General features: G+C 40.8%; 1 protein-coding gene across 1 annotated transcript; it reads right to left on the bottom strand.

Moving 5' to 3' along the window:
• Positions 1-606: 606 nt before the first annotated feature.
• On the bottom strand, positions 607-14865 carry SLC7A13 (solute carrier family 7 member 13). The gene is given in 8 exon segments (XM_005613146.3): positions 607-870; positions 3070-3335; positions 3338-3430; positions 9962-10087; positions 14183-14516; positions 14519-14600; positions 14602-14835; positions 14837-14865. Coding segments are annotated over 8 exon segments (1428 nt in total).
• Positions 14866-19599: the final 4734 nt, after the last annotated feature.

Here is a 19599-nt window from a genome sequence, read left to right as displayed (position 1 = left end):
GTGAATGCTTCTCCTGGGACACCACCCACTTAGCATCTGTTACACACACCTTACGCACAACCGCACAGTTATAGATAGGTCTCATTTTAATCAATTGAAGACATAGCAAAGTTGTGCTTCTAAGGCACCTCAGAATTTAAAGAAAGGAGCATGAAGGAAAATAACCTAAATGAATTTTAGATTGGCAAAATACTAGGAGTAAGGAGAAGCTAATAAGACAAATGGAATTATTCTATCTTCTAATCAGCACCAAAAGAAGGACTCAGGAAAGATGAAGAGAATGTTCTTTTATTTTTAGCTGTTAACTTTTATTATAAGAACACTACAAATTCGGTAGAGGAGGGGTGGGGTGCAGAAAAAAATGAGAGAGTGGGAGAGACATCATCGATATATCACCCAATGCAAACCAAGACGTGAGCTTTTCGCCAAACAAAACAGAGCTTGAGTTACTCATAACAATTTTTGTGTGTTTTTAAAGTTAGGTATTGTCCTGAGTGTTTTTTATACATTATCTCATTCTAGAAAGAGAGTTACCATGAGCATTTCATCATTTATGTTCCATCATGTGCTTAATCTTTATTTGTAATTTGACGTATTTTCAGAAGGCTATTTTTTAGCAGTTTCTACTTCTGACATCTGTTCAACAGACACATTAGGGATGCAAATATTAGACAGCAATTGTAAGTAGCACGCCATCTTCTCAAACCAAACCAACTTCAATTTAAAATATACTAAAGGTATATAAAACAGCAGTCCACTGAGAATAAAGAGACACGTATAGACATAATGTATACGTGGAGACTTCACCAAAGGTATCAAAACCGTACACAGGTTGGTGGCCATTGTGGCCAATGGAGATGGCAAAAACACCTGAAAAAGAGCAAAACTCAAAAAAAAATTAGATATGAAAACCCTCATTAAGTGCCTGCATATTTATATAAACGAGAAATAAGCTCTAAGCCAACAATAGAAAGTGGGCTAATTATCTATGAGTTTAGATAAACCTGGCGTAGGAGTTAGGATGTCAAAGACTGTCACTGTCAGAGTTTTCTTTGAAGGGAATGAACATCTAGCAGTTGGCTGTTCAGGAGTAGAAATAATCATGACCATTTGCTGTTAAGATAACCATCTCTGATCCAGGTGGCATGAATTTGTTAAGAGGGAGTTCCTTTTCGCAACAGTTTTCCCAGGAAAATAACTCAAGGCAGTAAGAAATTCATGTTAAAAGCACAGATTATCCCCCCGCCCTCTGTTACCCAGGCAGATATTGACAGGTAAATATTATGGCTTTATGGGCTCAGTCTATTAAAGACAAAATAAATCAAAACAAAAACTGTGGCCAGGACAGTTCTATTTTTGGTGGGTTTTTTTGTTTTTGTTCTTGCCAAAACCCTTGAAGCTCCCCTATCCCTGGTACTTTGTGTTAGGATTGTAAGCATCCTGCACCAAACATTACCCAACCAGGGAGAAAATTCAGTAGGCAGTCACTTCTGAAATGTCTGTAAGAGAGAGATATAAGTCTATAGCTGGTATATCGAATAACACTATAAATAATAACAACTATCAATGTCGGTAGAGACTCTGGATTATTTGCATGCCTTAGCTCATTTAATACATCTTCCATTCCTAGGAGGTAGACATTATTCATTGGCATTTTAGATCTGAAGAAGCTGAGAATCAGAGGTTAGATAACAAGATGATTCCCCTCCCGCAGGTATTCTCTGAGCATCCTCTGCAGGCCACCATGTGGCAATGATCACATGATGCTTGTTGGTTCACCTGACTAGGTGGATTATGCCCTGTCCAAAAGCAAGAGCTAAGTCTTATTCCTTCCTGTACCCACAATACGGCGCAAGAGACTTAAAATATAGTTGCTTCTCATTAAATGACACTCGAATACACAACAGTTAGGGGACGGCTGGATGGAAGAAGAGAACACTGAAATAGAAGGATGGTTGTAACCCAACCGGGGTTAATGATGAGAGCACTGTTTTCTTCCTCCCCGTGTTCCTTCCTATATTCTGTGTGTCCTGAGAGGCAAAGAGACTGCCTGGATTTGAATCTCAGCTCTGCTCCATGCTGTGTGAGCTTGGGCAAGGGACTTAGCTTTTCTAAACTTGCTTTCTCATCTGTAAAATGGGGATAACTTTAGTATCTGCCTTTTGTATTACTAAGAGGATTAAACGTGATAATTCAGGCAAAGCTCTTAAGATGATGCCTATCCAACCAAGACTATTCTCCTCTTCTATGATGCAGCATCAGGACCACCTTTCTCCAACAGCATCCTTATGCTGCCAAGTGTCTGCTTACTTCCTCTTCCACGATTAAAGGGCTCTGCCGTAAAACTCTTCCTCATCTAGACGGAAAGGAAGTTTAAAAGTAAGTACGGCTGAAAAGATGAAATTTGTCAGTGATCAAACTAAGTTGATGTTTCAGGACGAGAGACGTCATGGCTGTGACGCCTCGGCAGCACCTGCCTCTTCTGTCTCCTGCCTGCTAAATCCTGCCCGGACGGTGGAAGATGCTGATGTGCACGAGTAGCTACCTAAGTACACAGCAGTCTCTGGTCAAAAGACTTGTAATGATCTGTCCAACCACCCACAGGTCTATGCTTCTCTCCAATAAACCTGATGGAACCTAAGAGATTTTACACTGAGTAAAGTCTGCCCAATAAAAATGAAAATGAGGGGGCTGGCCCCGTGGCCGAGTGGTTAAAGTCCGTGCGCTCCGCTGCAGGTGGCCCAGTGTTTCGTTGGTTCAAATCCTGGGCACGGACATGGCGCTGCTCATCAAACCACGCTGAGGCAGCATCCCACATGCCACAACTAGAAGGACCCACAATGAAGAATATACAACTATGTACTGGGGGGCTTTGGGGAGAAAAAGGAAAAAATAAAATCTTTAAAAAAAAAAATGAAAATGAAAACAGCCCAGATTGTCTTTACGTGTTTCACAATTTGCTAGTAGAAAAAAAGATCTACTTATAGATGTTCTGAATATAGTTTTCAAATACGGTTACACCCAACATCTTCTATTTCACACAGAAAAACTTAGAAAACTCACTTTTACCTTATAAGGTCTAGGTAGATTGGGCTTTTGGTATCTTGGTTTTAGTATTCCTATCATTGACAGTAAAGACCAAATAGAACTTGCAAAATAAAGATACTTTATCAAATCAATTAGGTTTGTGGAGACAACCCCAACAGATGCCACAGTGACAAGTAGTAGCACAGACATAAATGGAGAAAAGGGAATATTAAGCATATTAAACAACAAAGGCAGCTGGCCCTCTTGGCCTGCAATATATGTCGTTCTTGATGATTCAAATATGTTCGCAGAAGGTTGCTGAATGAAGAGGCAGAAATAGCAAAAGGGATAACCCGTGTTAATGAGGGGATGACTCTGTCAGACCACATGACAACCACGGCATCTGCAGAAAAGCAAAAACGTGGAACAGGAAATGTATTTAAAAAGAGAAACTAAGCATAAACCTTTAAAAATTATTTCAAAACCAAAGCAGGCAATTTAAAAAGTAATTAAGAAAATTGAATTTTAATTTCATTGTTTATTTCCTTACTTATCCTTACATGACACCATTTGCATGTGTGCATTTTAGCCGTATCACGCTGTATCATAAATGGTTATTATCTTATATGTCCTCCCCAATAGACCCCAAGGAGCTTCCCTTCTTGAGGGCAAGGCTTATCCATTTCTTTTCTGTCAAACTAGTACTTCACTCAGGGACAGACATATAGTAGGTTTTCCGTAATACTTGTGGAATGAGTTGATTCTGTTGAGTGGATGATTGAATGCGTGCTTGTTTTCCAAAACTACTTTAGAGAGTGCTGACCGTCAGAGTCAAAAAGCCCAGGGCGAGGCTGCTGACCCGGGACTGAGACTGACGAAGACCCCAGATCACGGTGTCATTGGAAATACTTAACAGAAGTGAAAATGAACCACGTAGACAGAGAAAATAAGTTACACACAGATTAAAATACTTATGACGTTTGGGCGCCCGTCTGAACTGTGGACCAGTGGTTCTCAACTGGAGGTAATTTTGCCCCTCAGGGGTCATTTGCCAATATCTGGAGACATTTTTGGTTGTTACAACTGGGGAAGCAGGAGGTTGCTACTGGCGTCTAGTGGGGAGAGGCCAAGGATGCTGCTAAACATCCTGCAATGCACAGGACAGCGCCCTCAACAAAGAATTATAAGGTCCAAAATGTCTAGTGCTGAGATTGGGAAACCCTGCTATTGGCCATCTTTGGAGAATATTCTGATATTTTTACTTAAATGGGCAGACATCTTCTGAACACTAGTTCAATGTAAGTCAGCAGATATGAAAGGCACCAATGAAGAAAAGCATCCATTGCTTATGAGACTCTATTTGAGTCCAATTCATATTATGTAGATATAAGCTAGGATATCAAAATCCTGGCTTATAACAAATAATGAAATTTTTTCAATACAACAAAATTAAAATATCATCAATTGTTCTTGTTCTTAAAGACTTTTATTCTGAATCTATTTTAAATAAACTCCAGTGTGATTTTCACTTTTCTCTTGAGTGCCATTCTATGATATTTGGTCTTGTTTGAAAATATCTCTTGTCTCACTTATTACTCATTTCAAATAAGGTATTCTTGGCTGTTCCTCCTGGGCACCCTTACTGCCACACATTTTGCATTTCAGACACATTTCAGAAATCCTTCTTGTTCTCTGATTTCCCGTCATGTATTCTACAAACGTGGTCGGTTATAATTGGAGGAGATTCTACTTTGGCTCTGCTATATAATCTTCCCCTGTATCCCACAAGTGATTTCTTTTTTATTCCTTCCTGCACGTCATTTCTTTTCTTCTAAAAATTATATTATGTATGCTTTTAGTAAAAGTCAAGTAAATAGCACTGAAACACATGAAGTGAAAAGTAAATATCTTTCTCCTCGCCAATCCCTCATTCATGCACCCCAGATGTAACTACTGTTGACATCTTTTTGGATATTCTTCCAGAAGTTTTCTATGCACATATAAACATCTGTGAGGGGTATGTATGTGTGTACATGTGTGTTTGCGTGTGTGTGTGTGTGTGCATGCTTAGGCTTGCTTTTTTCACTTTCCAATATATCTTGATCATATTAGTACATATGCATCCATTTAATTATTTTCGTGAATTCTTAGTATTCCATTATATAACTGTAAGTTAAGTTGTTTACCAATTTTATATTGGTGGATTTTAGGTTGTTTCCAATTTTTTTGCTAATATAAAATGTGCTTTAATGAACAGGCTTGTGCCTTCAAGATTTGGTAGCTAGGATTCTCCTCATAGAGTAAAATCTTAGAAGTGGGACTCATGAGCCAAAGGTATATAAGGTAGATGTTTAAGTAAGTGAGATATTACTAAATTGCTCCCCAAAAATAATGGAACCAATTTACCAGTAAGTGATTCTAGCATTTCCACTTTCCTCTCAAAATTCCTTTTTTTTTTAATTTTTATTTTTTTCGGATGTGCATCATATTTCGAATTCTGTATACATTACATCATGTTCACCACCCTAACACTAATTATAGTGCATCCCCTCACATGTGACCCTAATCACCCCTTTTGCCCTCCCCCCTCCCCCTTCCCCAATGGTAACCACCGGTCCAATCTCCAATGCTATGTGTGGTTTTTTTTGTCGTTTTTATCTTCTACTTATGAGTGAGATCATATGGTATTTGACTTTCTCCCTCTGACTTATTTCACTCATCATAATACCCTCAAGGTCCATCCATGTTGTCACAAATGGCCGGATCTCGTCATTTCTTACGGCTGAGTAGTAGTCCATCGTGTATAAATACCACATCTTCTTCATCCATTCGTCCCTTGATGGGCACCTAGGTTGCTTCCAAGTCTTGGCTATTGTGTATAATGCTGCAATGAACATAGGGGTGCAAGTATCTTTATGCCTTTGTGTTTTCAAGTTCTTTGGATAAATACCCAGCAGTGGAATAACTGGATCATATGGTAGATCTATCCTTAATTTTCTGAGGATACTCCAGACTGCTTTCCATAGTAGCTGCACCAGTTTGCACTGCCACCAGCAGTGAACAAGGGTTCCCTTCTCTCCACACCCTCTCCAACATTTGTTGTTTCCTGTCTTGTTAATTATAGCCATTCTGACTGGAGTGAGGTGATACCTCATTGTAGTTTTGATTTGCATTTCCCTGATAGCTAATGATGTTGAGCATCTTTTCATATGCCTGTTGGCCATCTGTATATCTTCTTTGGAGAAATCTCTGTTCAGATCTTTTGCCCATTTTCTAATTGGATTGTTGGTTTTTTTGTTGTTGAACTGGATGAGTTCTTTGTATATTTTCCCATTTACAATTGCAACAAAAAGAATAAAATACCTAGGAATAAACTTAATGAAAGAGGTGAAAGATCTGTACACCGAACACTATAAAACATTGTTGAAAGAAATCGAAGAAGACACAAATAAATGGAAAGATATTCCGTGCTCTTGGATTGGAAGAATTAACATTGTTAAAATGTCCATACTTCCTAAAGCAATCTATAGATTCAACGCAATCCCTATCAAAGTTCCAGCAACATTTTTTACAGAATTAGAACAAAGAATCCTAAAATTTATACAACAAAACACCTCGAACAACAAAAGACCTCGAATAGCCAAAGGATTCCTGAGAAAAAAGAACAAAGCTGGAGGTATCACACTCCCCAATTTCAAATTATACTACAAAGTCATAGTAACCAAAACAGCATGGTACTGGCACACAAACAGACACACAGATCAATGGAACAAAATTGAGAGCCCAGAAGTAAACCCACACATTTATGGACAGCTAATATTCGACAAGGGAGCCAAGAGCATACGATGGAGAAAGGAGAGTCTCCTCAATAAATGGTATTGGGAAAACCACACAGCCACATGCAAAAGAATGAAAGTAGACCATTCCCTTACACTATGCACAAAAATCAACTCAAAACGGATTAAAGACTTGAATGTTAGACCTGAAACTATGAGACTTCTAGAAGAAAACATAGGCAGTACGCTCTATGACATTGGTCTGAGCAGCATATTTTCAAGTCTCATGTCTGACCAGGCAAGAGAAACAAAAGAAAAAATGAACAAATGGGACTACATCAAACTAAAAAGCTTCTGCACAGCAAAGGAAACCATCAACAAAACAAAAAGACAACCTAACAATTGGGAGAAGATATTTGCAAACCACCTATCAGATAAGGGGTTAATATCCAAAATATACAAAGAACTCCTCTCAAAATTCTTAATGCCACCTGTTTGGCCAGCTACCTGCAGGCTGCTTCTGCTCAGCGAAACCTTCTTAGCCTCCGCTCCCATGCAATCTACTTACTATTTTAGATTGTCTTTTCCTATGCCAATATTCCCTAGTTTTACATATGACATGGAACCCTCAAGAACACCAAATGTGAGCACCGCTGTCAGCAGTGTGTTGTGGGGCTTCCTCAGGCGGAAAAAGCCAGGAACCAGGGCTGCTCATTGTGGCATTTCCACACCTGTCATTCAAGAGGGGCATCGTTCTCTGCCCTGCTGCAGAGCTCATTCTAAATGAAGGCTACTGGTTTTTCTTCTAAGAGAACAATCAATAAAGAAATGTCAGAGATATGACACTGACACAAACAAAAACATTACAATATTAAGATCATTGGTACTTTTTCTCTGTAAACCATAGAATCTAACATTTATCACAAAGTGGTATAATTTTTTTCAATGTTCACCAAACAGAATGTAGCGTCCAATTCACGCTGCATTCCAGATGCTCTATATTCCTTTGGAAACTCTTCACGTCTTTTAAATACACCCATTTGATTAAAAACATTCACTCCTTAATCCTAAAACTTCCTTAATTTATTAATCTATTTCTTTTGCTTATAAATTTTCCACCTATCATATAAATTATGCTGTTCATTAAGGAAAATTTAGAAAATTCCATAAAGAATAAAGCAAAAATACTCACAATATCATTCTGGCAGATCTCCATTGTTAACTATTTACTTTCTGTTTTATGTGATAACATAGATCCTGCCTTTTCTCTCATTATTACATTATAGGCACTGTCCTTTTACTTTAAGCATTCCTCAACAATATGATCTTTGGAAAAGCTCAGAGTGGTCTGTTATGTGGGTTTCCATACATTGTTTATTTATTTCAAACTTATTGGATATTTTGGTAATCTTTAATATTTTGCTTTCATATGTAATAGCTGTGTTTGTCCCTACACATACATTTTTCATGTATAGCTCTGATTATTTTCTTAATCTGAATTCCTAATACAATAAAAGGTAGACATTTGAATTCAAAAAAATTATTTCAGAGTTTAAACAAGGCCTAAGGATTATACGTCTGTAAGAGAAAGCACTGTAAACCGAATCACAAGCGATTACGGTCAGAACACTTCACGAGTCTTCCACACACGTCCAAACTGCTATGCCACCCACACAACTGTGGCAACTCTTATGACACACCAGAGGAGATATTCGTAATTCTTTAACAACCAGTATGGCCAGAGCACTGGCAGTCATAACAGACGCCAGCTCTAGTGAGCCAGAACGGCCAGGCCGGCCGTCCAGCAGCTCTGATCACACCCGTAATTAACTTTGTAAATTTGTTCTCTATGTAATCAGAGTAGTTAATAAATCACTGCTTGTTCTTATCCTATTTGGTTTGTTCCCACAAATTCTCAGAATCTTGATGATGACTATTTACAGGTCCCTCAGAGAGCTAGACCGTCATGAATCAACACAGATGCCACGTGTACGGCAGCGTCCTGCACAGCAGTGGCACAGGAATTGAGGCAAAATATGTAAGGACGTTTATAGTAAACCTCTCTTAGATCGCCGCCAGTACCTCGAAGATTCACCAAGCCAGTAATAACTCCTCAGAAGAGATTAGTCTTGAAGGTCCTGGCTGATAGGCTTTTCTGAGAAGGTGCTGACTCAAGGTTTAACTCTGCTTTTAGGACATCGCTAGTCTTCCGCGTTCCCTGGTCCTTATTTCTTTCCAAACTTCCTTTTATCGCTTGAATCTGTTACTCGTTTTTTAATGTATGTTTATTTCTTTAAGGTTTTCTTATTCTTTCATTCTTTATTCTATACTTAGGGCCCTAAATTACTTATCTTTTAGTCAAATTTCCAATATGCCCAGAGCCCTTTGCCACCATAAATTTTACAGTTACTTATGGTAAACAACAACAGTATATTACATATTAATAATGTTAATTATATGCACCAATTGACCGTTAGCATCTACTCTTAACTGCTAATATCCTACATTTCAAGTTTATCACTGTTGATGTCACCTAGAAGAACACGTGGAAAATCAGTGTTGTGAAAGTTGTAGCAGATATAAGCACCGACGACATAGGTCACACTGATGAGAAGAGATCATGAGTGGAATAGGAATATTTTGAACCCAGTCTGCGCCATACATCAGCATTATGTATACTTTTCCATATTATCAGAAAACGCAAAACCATGCGTAAACATGAAACTCTTTTCTAACCCAATTATGCTTTTTGGCCCCTCTGCTATTTTCAAAAATTGTAAGTTGAGGGGCCGGCCTGGTGGTGCAGCGGTTAAGGTCGAACGTTCCTCTTCTCGGCAGCCCAGGGTTCACCAGTTCGGATCCCGGGTGCAGACATGGCACGACTTGGCACGCCATGCTGTGGTAGGCGTCCCATGTATAAAGTAGAGGAAGATGGGCACGACGGTAGCTCAGGGCCAGTCTTCCTCAGCAAAAAGAGGAGGATTGGCAGTAAGCTCAGGGCTAATCTTCCTGAAAAAAAAATTATTGTAAGTTGATTCTACATATGAAATAATGAAAAGGAGACAGCAGTCTTAGCTGGTAAGGTAATATTTAGGTATGCCAAAAGGACCAGAACAGTCGCAATTATTATTTATTCCCTAAGTCATTTGCATACAAACCTGAAGAGAGGATTTCCCTGGGTGTCAGAAGAGTCAGGTAGGAAATGTTAACCAGTAAATAAAGGACAGTCACCAAAGGTAACGCGGTAAGGATGCACTTGGAATTGTCTGTCTGGGTTTCGTCACCTCCCATATATGACATAAAACAGCAAAATCACAACTGCTAAAAATTATTTCTTAAATTTATCTTTAAAATAGCTCCATATATCAACTATTGGGCTGGATTCTTCCTTTCCACCCCACCCACCACACACACACACACACACACACACACACTCATGAACATCTACATTGGTGAACTGTGACACCCCCACCTCCTTTCTGAGCTTGGTGCTAAATGAAGAAAAGGGAACATTGCTTCCTTTTCCCCATAGGTGGTAAAATTTCTTAAGAATGAAATGAAAGCTGAGCCCGTGGGATGGTTTGGAACCTACCTGTGTGTTCAGCCTCATCCGTTAGGTACAAGGCGCTGAGTTGGGTAGTGGAAATACAGTGGTGAGCAGAAACAAACGTGGAGCCTACCCTCAAGAAGAGGAGCTGTGCGTTAATTAAATGCTCACATCAATGAAACATACAGCAGTGACTGTGGTGAGTGTCCGTGAGAGATGAAGTCCTGGGAGAACGTATTATGTAACAACTGGGCGTCTTTGCTCTCTATGCTATAACCACTCTGACTTTTTCCAGTTCCTCAAAATTGCTGTGCCCCCAGAAGCCATAGAGCCCATTCTCTCATGTGAAATGTTCTTTCCTAGTTGTCTTGTTGAGCATTACTCTTACTTTGGATCTCAGCAAAGTCATAATTTCTGGGAAAATAGGAGAGGAAACTTTCCTTGACCAGCAAAATTGTCCTGGTAGACAGTCCCACAGCATAGATGGAAAGAGTCAAAGAGTCCGTCATAAGTCGTCTCTCCCTGTAGGCTCTTTACCTTCCCTTTATGCCAAGAGTAAGTGCAAAAAAAGAAAAAAGAGGTCTTGATTAGCAGCATATAAATGGACTTTCCAGGATAGTCTTATTCTCAAATATTGTCCCATTTGTCACACCATTTTCCCCTTTTTTGCCATTCTCTGGGAATTATCCCTGACATAAAGAATTGAACGTTATGGTTCTGTGTAACTGTGCCCTGGCCACTGGCAATAGAACCAGGTACAGACTCTGACTCCCTGCAAGTCAATTGTTGTACAGAAGATTTCTCTCAAGAATTTGAACCAAATGTCAACAAAACTGAGAGAATCAGGAAAACGGCAATGTAATGTTGGCTAAAACGAAGGGCGGCTAAGAACTCTGTTTGTTTCAGTTCTAGAGCTGCCTTAGTTCCTGCTGCTCCTGAAGGTTGGGTGTTCAGGTCTTCCTTGAATTACGGCGTTATCCTTCCAGTAAATTCTTCTTTTACTGTTTAAGCTAATGTATGTAGGTTTCTGTTACTTAAAGCCAAGTTGCTCTGACTAATAGATATCTGTCCTTTCACCTGTGTCAAATTTCTTCCATCTGCACTTGCCCAGGGTTGAATGTCATGTCCATGGTGTACACTAATATGGGCTCATTGAGCAGTTGAAGAGTAAAGAATGTCAAAAACTCTCATTTAAATGCTACCTGCACCACGTACCAGTTGTGGGCTTCTGCACAATTTATTGACTGTCAAAGTTTCAATTTCCTCACCCATGTATTGGGGGAAATGAAAAATATAGCACTCAATAAGTTATTAATGACTATGATTATTAGTTAAAGCTTTTAAACAAGCAAAAAGGCAACTTTTAGGATTAACTCGACTTTTCTCTGGGCCTTTTACTGTTTCTCATTATGTATTAGATTTATAGAGAGGAGGTAGGGAATATAATGCAACATAACATACCGTAATTTAAGGCTATAATGACCCGACGGGGTGAATAGCCATGGTCTCGAACTTAGAAGATGGTTGTGCCCACAATATGCAAAATCAGCTGCCTACAAATTACAATGTTACAGGTAAAACTGTTACTTAGAATTTAGCAGTCCTTAAAATTTATTAAGTAAATTATTAATCCCAGGATACATTGAAATTCCTCCAGCTTTAGTTTACTGCCAGCTGCTTGTGAAGAATTCTACAATTGTTTGTAGGTTAGCAAATTTTGTAAATCTATTTTTAGCAGAGAAAAGTTATCTAGCAATGAAACACGATGAAATTGGTTCAAATGGAAATCAGAGATATCTCTTCTATCCTTAAAAGAGAGAGGGGCCGGCCAGTGGCACAGCAGTTAAGTCCACGCGCTGCACTTTGGCTGCCAGGTGTTCACAGGTTTGGATCCTGGGCGTGGACCTACACGCTGCTTATCAATCCATGCTGTGGCAGGTGTCCCACATATAAAAAACAGAGAAAGATGGGCACAGATGTTAGCTTAGTTTCAATCTTCCTCAGCAAAATAAAAAGAGGATTGGCAGCAGATGTTAGCTTAGGGCTAATCTTCCTCAGGGGGAAAAAAAAAGAGAGAGAGAGACAAAGTGAGAAAAAGAGAAAGCTTCATTAGTTGTGCTAGCCTCTCAAATTGCAGTGCAGCATGTAATTGCAAACTCCATGAAAGGGTGGTCTCCTCTCCTTGCTTTCTTTGCTCCAGACCCCATTTTTTAACTCAGTGCAAAGTAACTTTCCTCTCAGACTCAAAATTCACCGACAACTTCTTACTTAGTCAATGAGATGACTTCTGATCAGTCCTCATGCTCCTCAACTTCTGAAAGCTTTTCACCAGCTTGATTATAAACTCTTTTTGGAACATATGGTGATTTTTTAAAAGAATTCTCTAAACTTCCAGTGGCTTCTTCATTGGATCACCTTTCTTTACCTATCACCTAAAAGTTGGCATTCCCCAGTCACCTGTCTCCAACCCTAAACCATGTTATTCTCTCTCTATGGACTTGCCCCAGTCGTCATATCTACTATCAAGCCCATCAGATGGAAAGCCTTTTGCAGTCACCCAAGACTACGTGCCGGGTCTTCAATGCACCTGCACACTGCAGGTCTCCACGGCTTCACTCATATTTTTCTACTGCTGGAATCTTCTGGATTCAATTAAAATTGCCACCTTTTCCACATGACGACATAGCAAAAGCTGATCTTGCCTTCTACTAAATTTCCACAGTAATTAAGTTGTTCCCTTATGGCCACTTATTAAATACTGTCATGCCATTATTTGTTTATAAGGCACAGAACCATAGTGATTTTAAGCCATAATCCCCATTTTTCAGATGAAGGAAAAGAAAAAGGAAGTCCAGAGAAGTAAAGACACTTGCCAAAGCTTGTAAGTGGCAGAGGTCAGACCAAAATTTAGGTATTGTCTTTTCTACTAGACCGTAAGCCTTTTTAGGGTAAAGAATAATCTTACTCATCTTAAGGCACCAATACAGCATTTTAAAAATAGTCGCTGTTTGGAAAGATATTTGCTGGTGGAATGATTTCATGAGTGATGGACACATCAGCAACGACAAGGGGTCCTAACATTAAGGGAAAAATTTGTTCAAGGGTAGAGCCTACTTCGTGTTTATACATCAAGGAAAAGAACTAGTAAAAAGGTTGAAATTGAGAAAAATGAAATAAATGAATGTGAAAGATTCCCGAGGGAGAGAGAGGGAAAGCATATAGATAGAGTTCAAGGGAACAGACTGATTTTGAAAATGAAGAGAGAAAACTTTTGTCCTGACATTGAAGGGAAGAGCATTAAATCAGCCTCAGCACAATCTAGGATGTTGATGATCCTCTTCTCTTTAAAAATACTTAAGAGCCTAAGTCTCATCAGACCATGCTGAGGCAGCGTCCCACATAGCACAACCAGAAGGACCCACAACTAGAATACACAACTATGTACTGGGGGGCTTTGGGGAGAAGAAGAAGAAGAAGAAAATAAAAAGATTGGCAACAGATGTTAGCTCAGGTGCCAATCTTAAAAAAGAAACTAGATTAACAAGGAAGTCCCATATCTGTGGTCCTAGAAAAGAAAGCTGAAAAAGAGAAGTTGTTCAATAAAATAATTATAGCATAGTTATTAAAGAATAAAATTATTCATTTGAATAAATGGGGGAAAAAATTTAAAGTCTGGCATGTTCTCACTTGATTTAGAAAGCACAAAGAAGAAAAAAAAATATTGAATCATTTCTTTACAATAAAACTCCCAAACATGTTAAAAGATGTACATTTCACATTGTGAGCATTAGGTCATGGCTTGTGATTTTTTTCTCAAAGGATTGTTAATTACCTGCTATAAATATAATGCATCCCCCACCTGAATATGCAAAATATCCTTGGAAGACAGCTTCTATATACTGGGTGGCTTCTGGGAACTCAGCAGCAAAAGCGTTCTGAAACCCTCCTACATTCTCCTTCCTTCCTCTCACTAGCAACACCCCTCCACTTAGGGAAATGAGGCCAAGTACGGCCACTTTCAGCGCGGTGCTGGCTGTCTGAAGCCAAGTTATCTCTTTTCCACCGCGAGAATTCAGAATTCCCACAACCCACAATATGGCCAGCGCCAGACATTTCTTTGGCAGATTTGGAGCAGAGCAGCTGGAATAAAGAGGTTGGATGCTGATTACTCGGCGAGAAGCAGGGCTTGGCTGGCGACTGGTCCTCGCTGCAGAAACAAGCTCGTCCAGAGTCTCAGAAAAGACGGGGTTGCCAAAACATCTCTTGAGAAAGTCGACGTTAGCTCCACTGCATGGGAAGGTTGTACCTATCTCCGCTGAGCAGAGGGAAGTCATCACGGCCGACAGGACACGGGCAGCCCAGATGCACAGGGAGAGCCCCACGTTCATGGAAGAGTACTTCAACACTCCTTTGGGGGCCACCAAAATTCCAGCGCCAATTACGTTACCTGTGACAAAACGTGTGACCCAGAAAGATCCAAACACTTTTGAGCTGGATCGTCTTCCCTTTATCCATTGTAATTGAAGAATTTTAAAACTTACGATTTCTGAATTTTTCTGTCTATATTGCTGGAAAGGATGTCCGTGGATTCTCTGAAATAAGACAGCGCAGTCCTTTTTGTTCCACCTTCATTAAATCTAGCCCATTTTCAATCATTAAAAAATATACGTGATGCATCCAAGTAAAATAGGGCAAGATGACTTGGAAAGGTTTAGTTTGACTTGTTTTTTAATCATTATCAAAATAATACTTTCAGATGGAAGAAAGGGACTTCAAAAGGCAGAGTATTACAGCAAAAAGCAGGCGTTTTCTGCTCTGCTTCACTCTTTCCCAGACACATTCCCAGTTTTCTCTGGAAACAACCATTTAAAAACATGTATGGTTTTAGTTCTTTCTGGTAGTTGCCTTCATAACTCTGAATAATATGAAAAGACTTTTATTCTTAACCATCTCAACTTGAGAGAGCGTCCGTGACTTCCTCCCACGAACGCTGAAGAATTAGCTCCCTTACTATCCTCTTGCTTACCCTGCTCCCTCTTTCTCCCATTTCTTGTCGTCAAGCTTTCAAGAAACGAAGTATTTACTTTCCATCAGGCTCATGGATGCCAGTTAACAAGGCGAGGGAGTGAAACACCTTGCACCATAAGCCTGTCCTTAACCAGACATCGCCCTGGTAGCGTGGGTCACATGCAGAAAAATGTGGACAGGAAGTACGGGAGAAGGCCCGACCCCATAGACAGAAGGAAGCAGGGTCCTAAACATCTGAGCGAGGCCTGGGCCTCAGTGGCTCTTACATACGTTAACTTTACAACGCCAACCATTGTTTTGAGTATCTTCAAAGCCTCTCAGCTCGGGGCACACCCCCAGCCTCAGAAGTAAATCGTTTCCAAATTATCCTCTAAGAGTAAATGAAAATGAAATTTTATGTTTTTGCTCTGGTTGTGGGTGAACTGGCTGTTTTGTAGCAGATTGCATCCAGGAAAATCCACTGACAGCACCGCATAAATCTCGGTAAACATGACCGGGTCCGCGTCCCAGAAAGCAAGGACCTGGGAGCGAGGGAAGGGGACCAGGAAGCTCACCTGAGGATAGAAACAAAGTGTGTGGAATAAGCCAGACAGGGAAAGACAAGTATTGCATAGTTCCACTTCCACAGAGTATCTAAAATAGTCAAATTGATAAAACGAAGGACTGGAATGGTGGTTGGCAGGGCCTGGGAGGGGAGCAGAAATGGGAAGTTATTCCACAGTCATAACGTTTCAGCTAATTAAGATGAATGCGTTCCAGAGATCTGCTGTACAGCATCATTATAGTCAACAATAATGTATGCCGAAAATTTGTTAAGAGGATAGATCTCATGTTGAGTGTTACCACAATAAAATATTTTCAAAGAGAGTAAAATACAATTTAACTCATGAAAAAAAAGGTAGAAACAAAGTCAAAGAAGGGGGCAGAGTTACTCAACGTCCTGTCGCTGAGTCCCCCAAATACTCGTCTACTTTCAGGAGAGACCGCGGGGGGACGCTCTGCCCACAGTCGGAATCTCATAGCAGGAAAACAGGACTAGAACCCTCCTACAGGGCCCCAGTAGGAGGCTGGGCGCTCCGTAGCGTGTCTCTTTGGCCAGGCTGAAATGCCTTTCCCCAGTTTCTTGGTTAGAATGGACCATAAGGAAGACTTTCGTGTGAGGTTTGGAGAGCAGAAGTGAAACAGCAGTTGTTTTGATAGTTCATGCTGACAAGAAACCCCTCCTTGAGAAACTTCAGTCCACCTCCTTCGAGCCCCTTTCCCCACTAGGCCGTCTCCTTGATCTGCTCAGAGCAGTTTAGCAAGAATACCCACATCCTTGGTGTCGAATCAATTTCTTCTTGATAATTTTCCATCCGCTGACACCCTCATTCCGCCCGTTGGTTATAAACCCCCAGCTGTCTTTGCTGTGTCTGGAGTTGAGCTCGGCTCTAGGCTGAAGTCTCTTTTGCCTACTGCAGTAGCTTGAAGAAAGCCTGTCTTGCCCTTTTTAAGAAGTATTCTGTGCAATTTTTCTCTTACAACATACACTGTCTTGTATACAAGGGCCCACCTTGTTGCTGTAACTGTCATGGGTCTGCTGGCTCACCTTGTTGGTTTGAGGCCATGACATCCCACAGCCACGTCACTTTCACCAAGACCCTCCTTCAGCTTCTCCAACCTCTGGGTCAGAGGGTGCTTAGCTCAGAGATGAAGGGCCCCAACTTCTGCAAGTTATGCACGCAATAAAGGTTAGTGGTAATGAGAACTAACACAGACTTCACTTCATCCTTGTGGACTCCAACTCGTGCTCGCGAGTTCCAGCTTGTTCTTGTTCTCCTCCACTTTGACATCCATCATTCCTTCTGGATTACCTGAACTTCAACTTCCCAGTATCAGACTTGAGGACAACAGCTTTCAGAGAGACTACTTAATCAGCTCCCACAAATGCACAAAGTCAAACCTCTATAACAAACAAATCCTTTTAATTTATATTGGTTTGCAGCTAAATAGAAAGAGATTCAGACAGAGATACAGATAAATAAAGATAAACAAATATAGATAGACGTAGACATAGATGTGGATATAGATGTAGATATAGATAATTAGACAAAAGATATAAATACAGAGTTCTTAGTGGTTCTGTTGCTCTGATTGATACAAGGAGCAAAAGGCTATGCCATCTCGTGCATCCCAGGAGTCCTACAGTATTTGGGCATGTCTGTGACTCTGAAAATAAGGAATGTGAAACGGGACACTTGGCTGGGCTATCAATCCCCACTTCTGCTGTCTCAGGACTATCAGAGATTCTCCTCACTCAGGGGATGTACTCTACGAAACAGTGCCCCTCGTCTGTAGGGGATATTCTTGAAGATTCTATGTGGGGTTACTACATCAAAGGGGAAAACGTGTGAGTCATCCAACATTAGGCTCACAGGCACAGCTCCTGCAGTGCTGGAATATCTTCCACACAGCGTCTAGGCGAGCTCAGCCCTTGGACAGAAACTCTGGAAAGCTCAATGGGAAGCGGCCATGCGCAGGCCTTCTTACGCAGGACTCAAGAAACAGGAGACTGGAACAGCTGAGAGCAGACATTTCAAAGGACATTAAATTTTACAGCCAGATGTCACTTAGAAGGGTTTACAATGTTGTTTTTTCATCTTTATTTTTCTTTTTCTATAATTGCCCTACTAAGAGAAGATCTGTCATGACCACAGGCCTAAAGGTGTCAGTCTTATTGAGTGTATATCATTAAGTCAATTGTACAGAGATGCAAAAAGATGCCCATAGAAGTCAAGAAGCTTGCCAACGCCTCCAGTCCATGGTCTGAATGTCTAAAGTCTACTTTTTGTAGCCCTGACTTAAAAATAAATGTGGTAGCCAATGGCAGAGTGAGGCTCCCCACGTCTGCTCTTTCACAAGGGTGGCAAAATACTGGAAAATGCGTCAAAATCAACTTTTTCTCTACTTTAGAAACTAACCCAAGACTTGCAACAATCTGAAGAGAAGTTATTCAAGAAAAGCTTCTGAACTTCCATTAAAATGGTTGAGTTTGTGGGTTTTTTAACTTGGCCTCCTCCCATCCTCCTTTCCCCAGCTCCCAGTAGCCTTGAAAACCAGCTGCCCTGAAATCCTGGCAGCCATAAAAAAACAGTGTTGCAGCCACAGGAAAGGGGCACACCAGGAGCTCGTAGATGGGCACCATCTCCAGATCATTCTTCCCATTGGACACAGCTCCTGGGAAAGGACCAATTGGCAGGGCTTGGACATGACTCAGAGCTGGCTCTGTGGGAAAATCCCTATGGGCAGGGCATTTACCTGAAACAATCAGCTGAAATCATTTATAACACCGTAACTGTGAGGGCAGCAATGCTAGTTCAGGGAAAACATCCCAGCCTGAAATTTAAAAGGAAGATCTGGAGGAAGAGATGTCCAGAAGAGCCTTTGAAAAGAATGACATATTCCTGAATATCTAGAAGGCCATGTGCATGTTCTGGGTGTGTGAACGCCCAGGGAACATCTGGCAGGGCCCCAGTCTCTTGCCTCTGGCTGACCTTGAGGGCTGTGCAAACAGGAAATGAAGCCCAAGGCAAACTGGTAAATTGCCCGAGCAGGGAAGGCACGTCTCGACACACACACAGCGCTCCTTGGCAAAAAGTGGAGGGTTTATTGGCTCCAAGCATTTATGGAAATCTCTGGTCACTCATCAGCTGACTGCTGGGCCCACCTAGTAGACAATCCAGCGGCTGCACACTGCAGGGAATATAGACCATGTTAGTTTCCCAGGGCTGCCGTAATACAGAACCAAAGATCGCATGTCTTAAAACAACAGAAATTTATTGTCTCATTCTTCTGGAGGCTAGAAGTCCAAAATCAAGATCTCAGCAGGGCCATGCTGTCTCTGACGGCTCTAGGTGACACTCCTTCAAAGTCTCTTCCAGCTCCTGGTGGTTTCCAGCAGTCCTGAACATTTCTTGGTTCATAGATGCAAGACTCCAGTCACACGTCTTCTCTCCATCTGCATCTTCATGTCATCTTTCTTCTGTGCCTATCCGTCTCTGTGTCTAAATTTCCCATTCTTATAAGGTGAGCAGGCATATTGGGTTGGGGCCCACCCTGATGACCTCACTTTAAATTGGTTACCTCTGTAAAGTTCCTGTTTCCAAATGAGGTCACATTCTGAGGTATTGGGTGTTAGGACTTAAAACCCATCTTTTTGGAAGGACACAATTCAACTCGTAA

This window comes from Equus caballus, chromosome 9 (genome assembly GCF_041296265.1).
Source record: "Equus caballus isolate H_3958 breed thoroughbred chromosome 9, TB-T2T, whole genome shotgun sequence".
NCBI lineage: Eukaryota > Metazoa > Chordata > Mammalia > Perissodactyla > Equidae > Equus > Equus caballus.
This window is presented reverse-complemented; position numbering and strand designations above follow the sequence as displayed.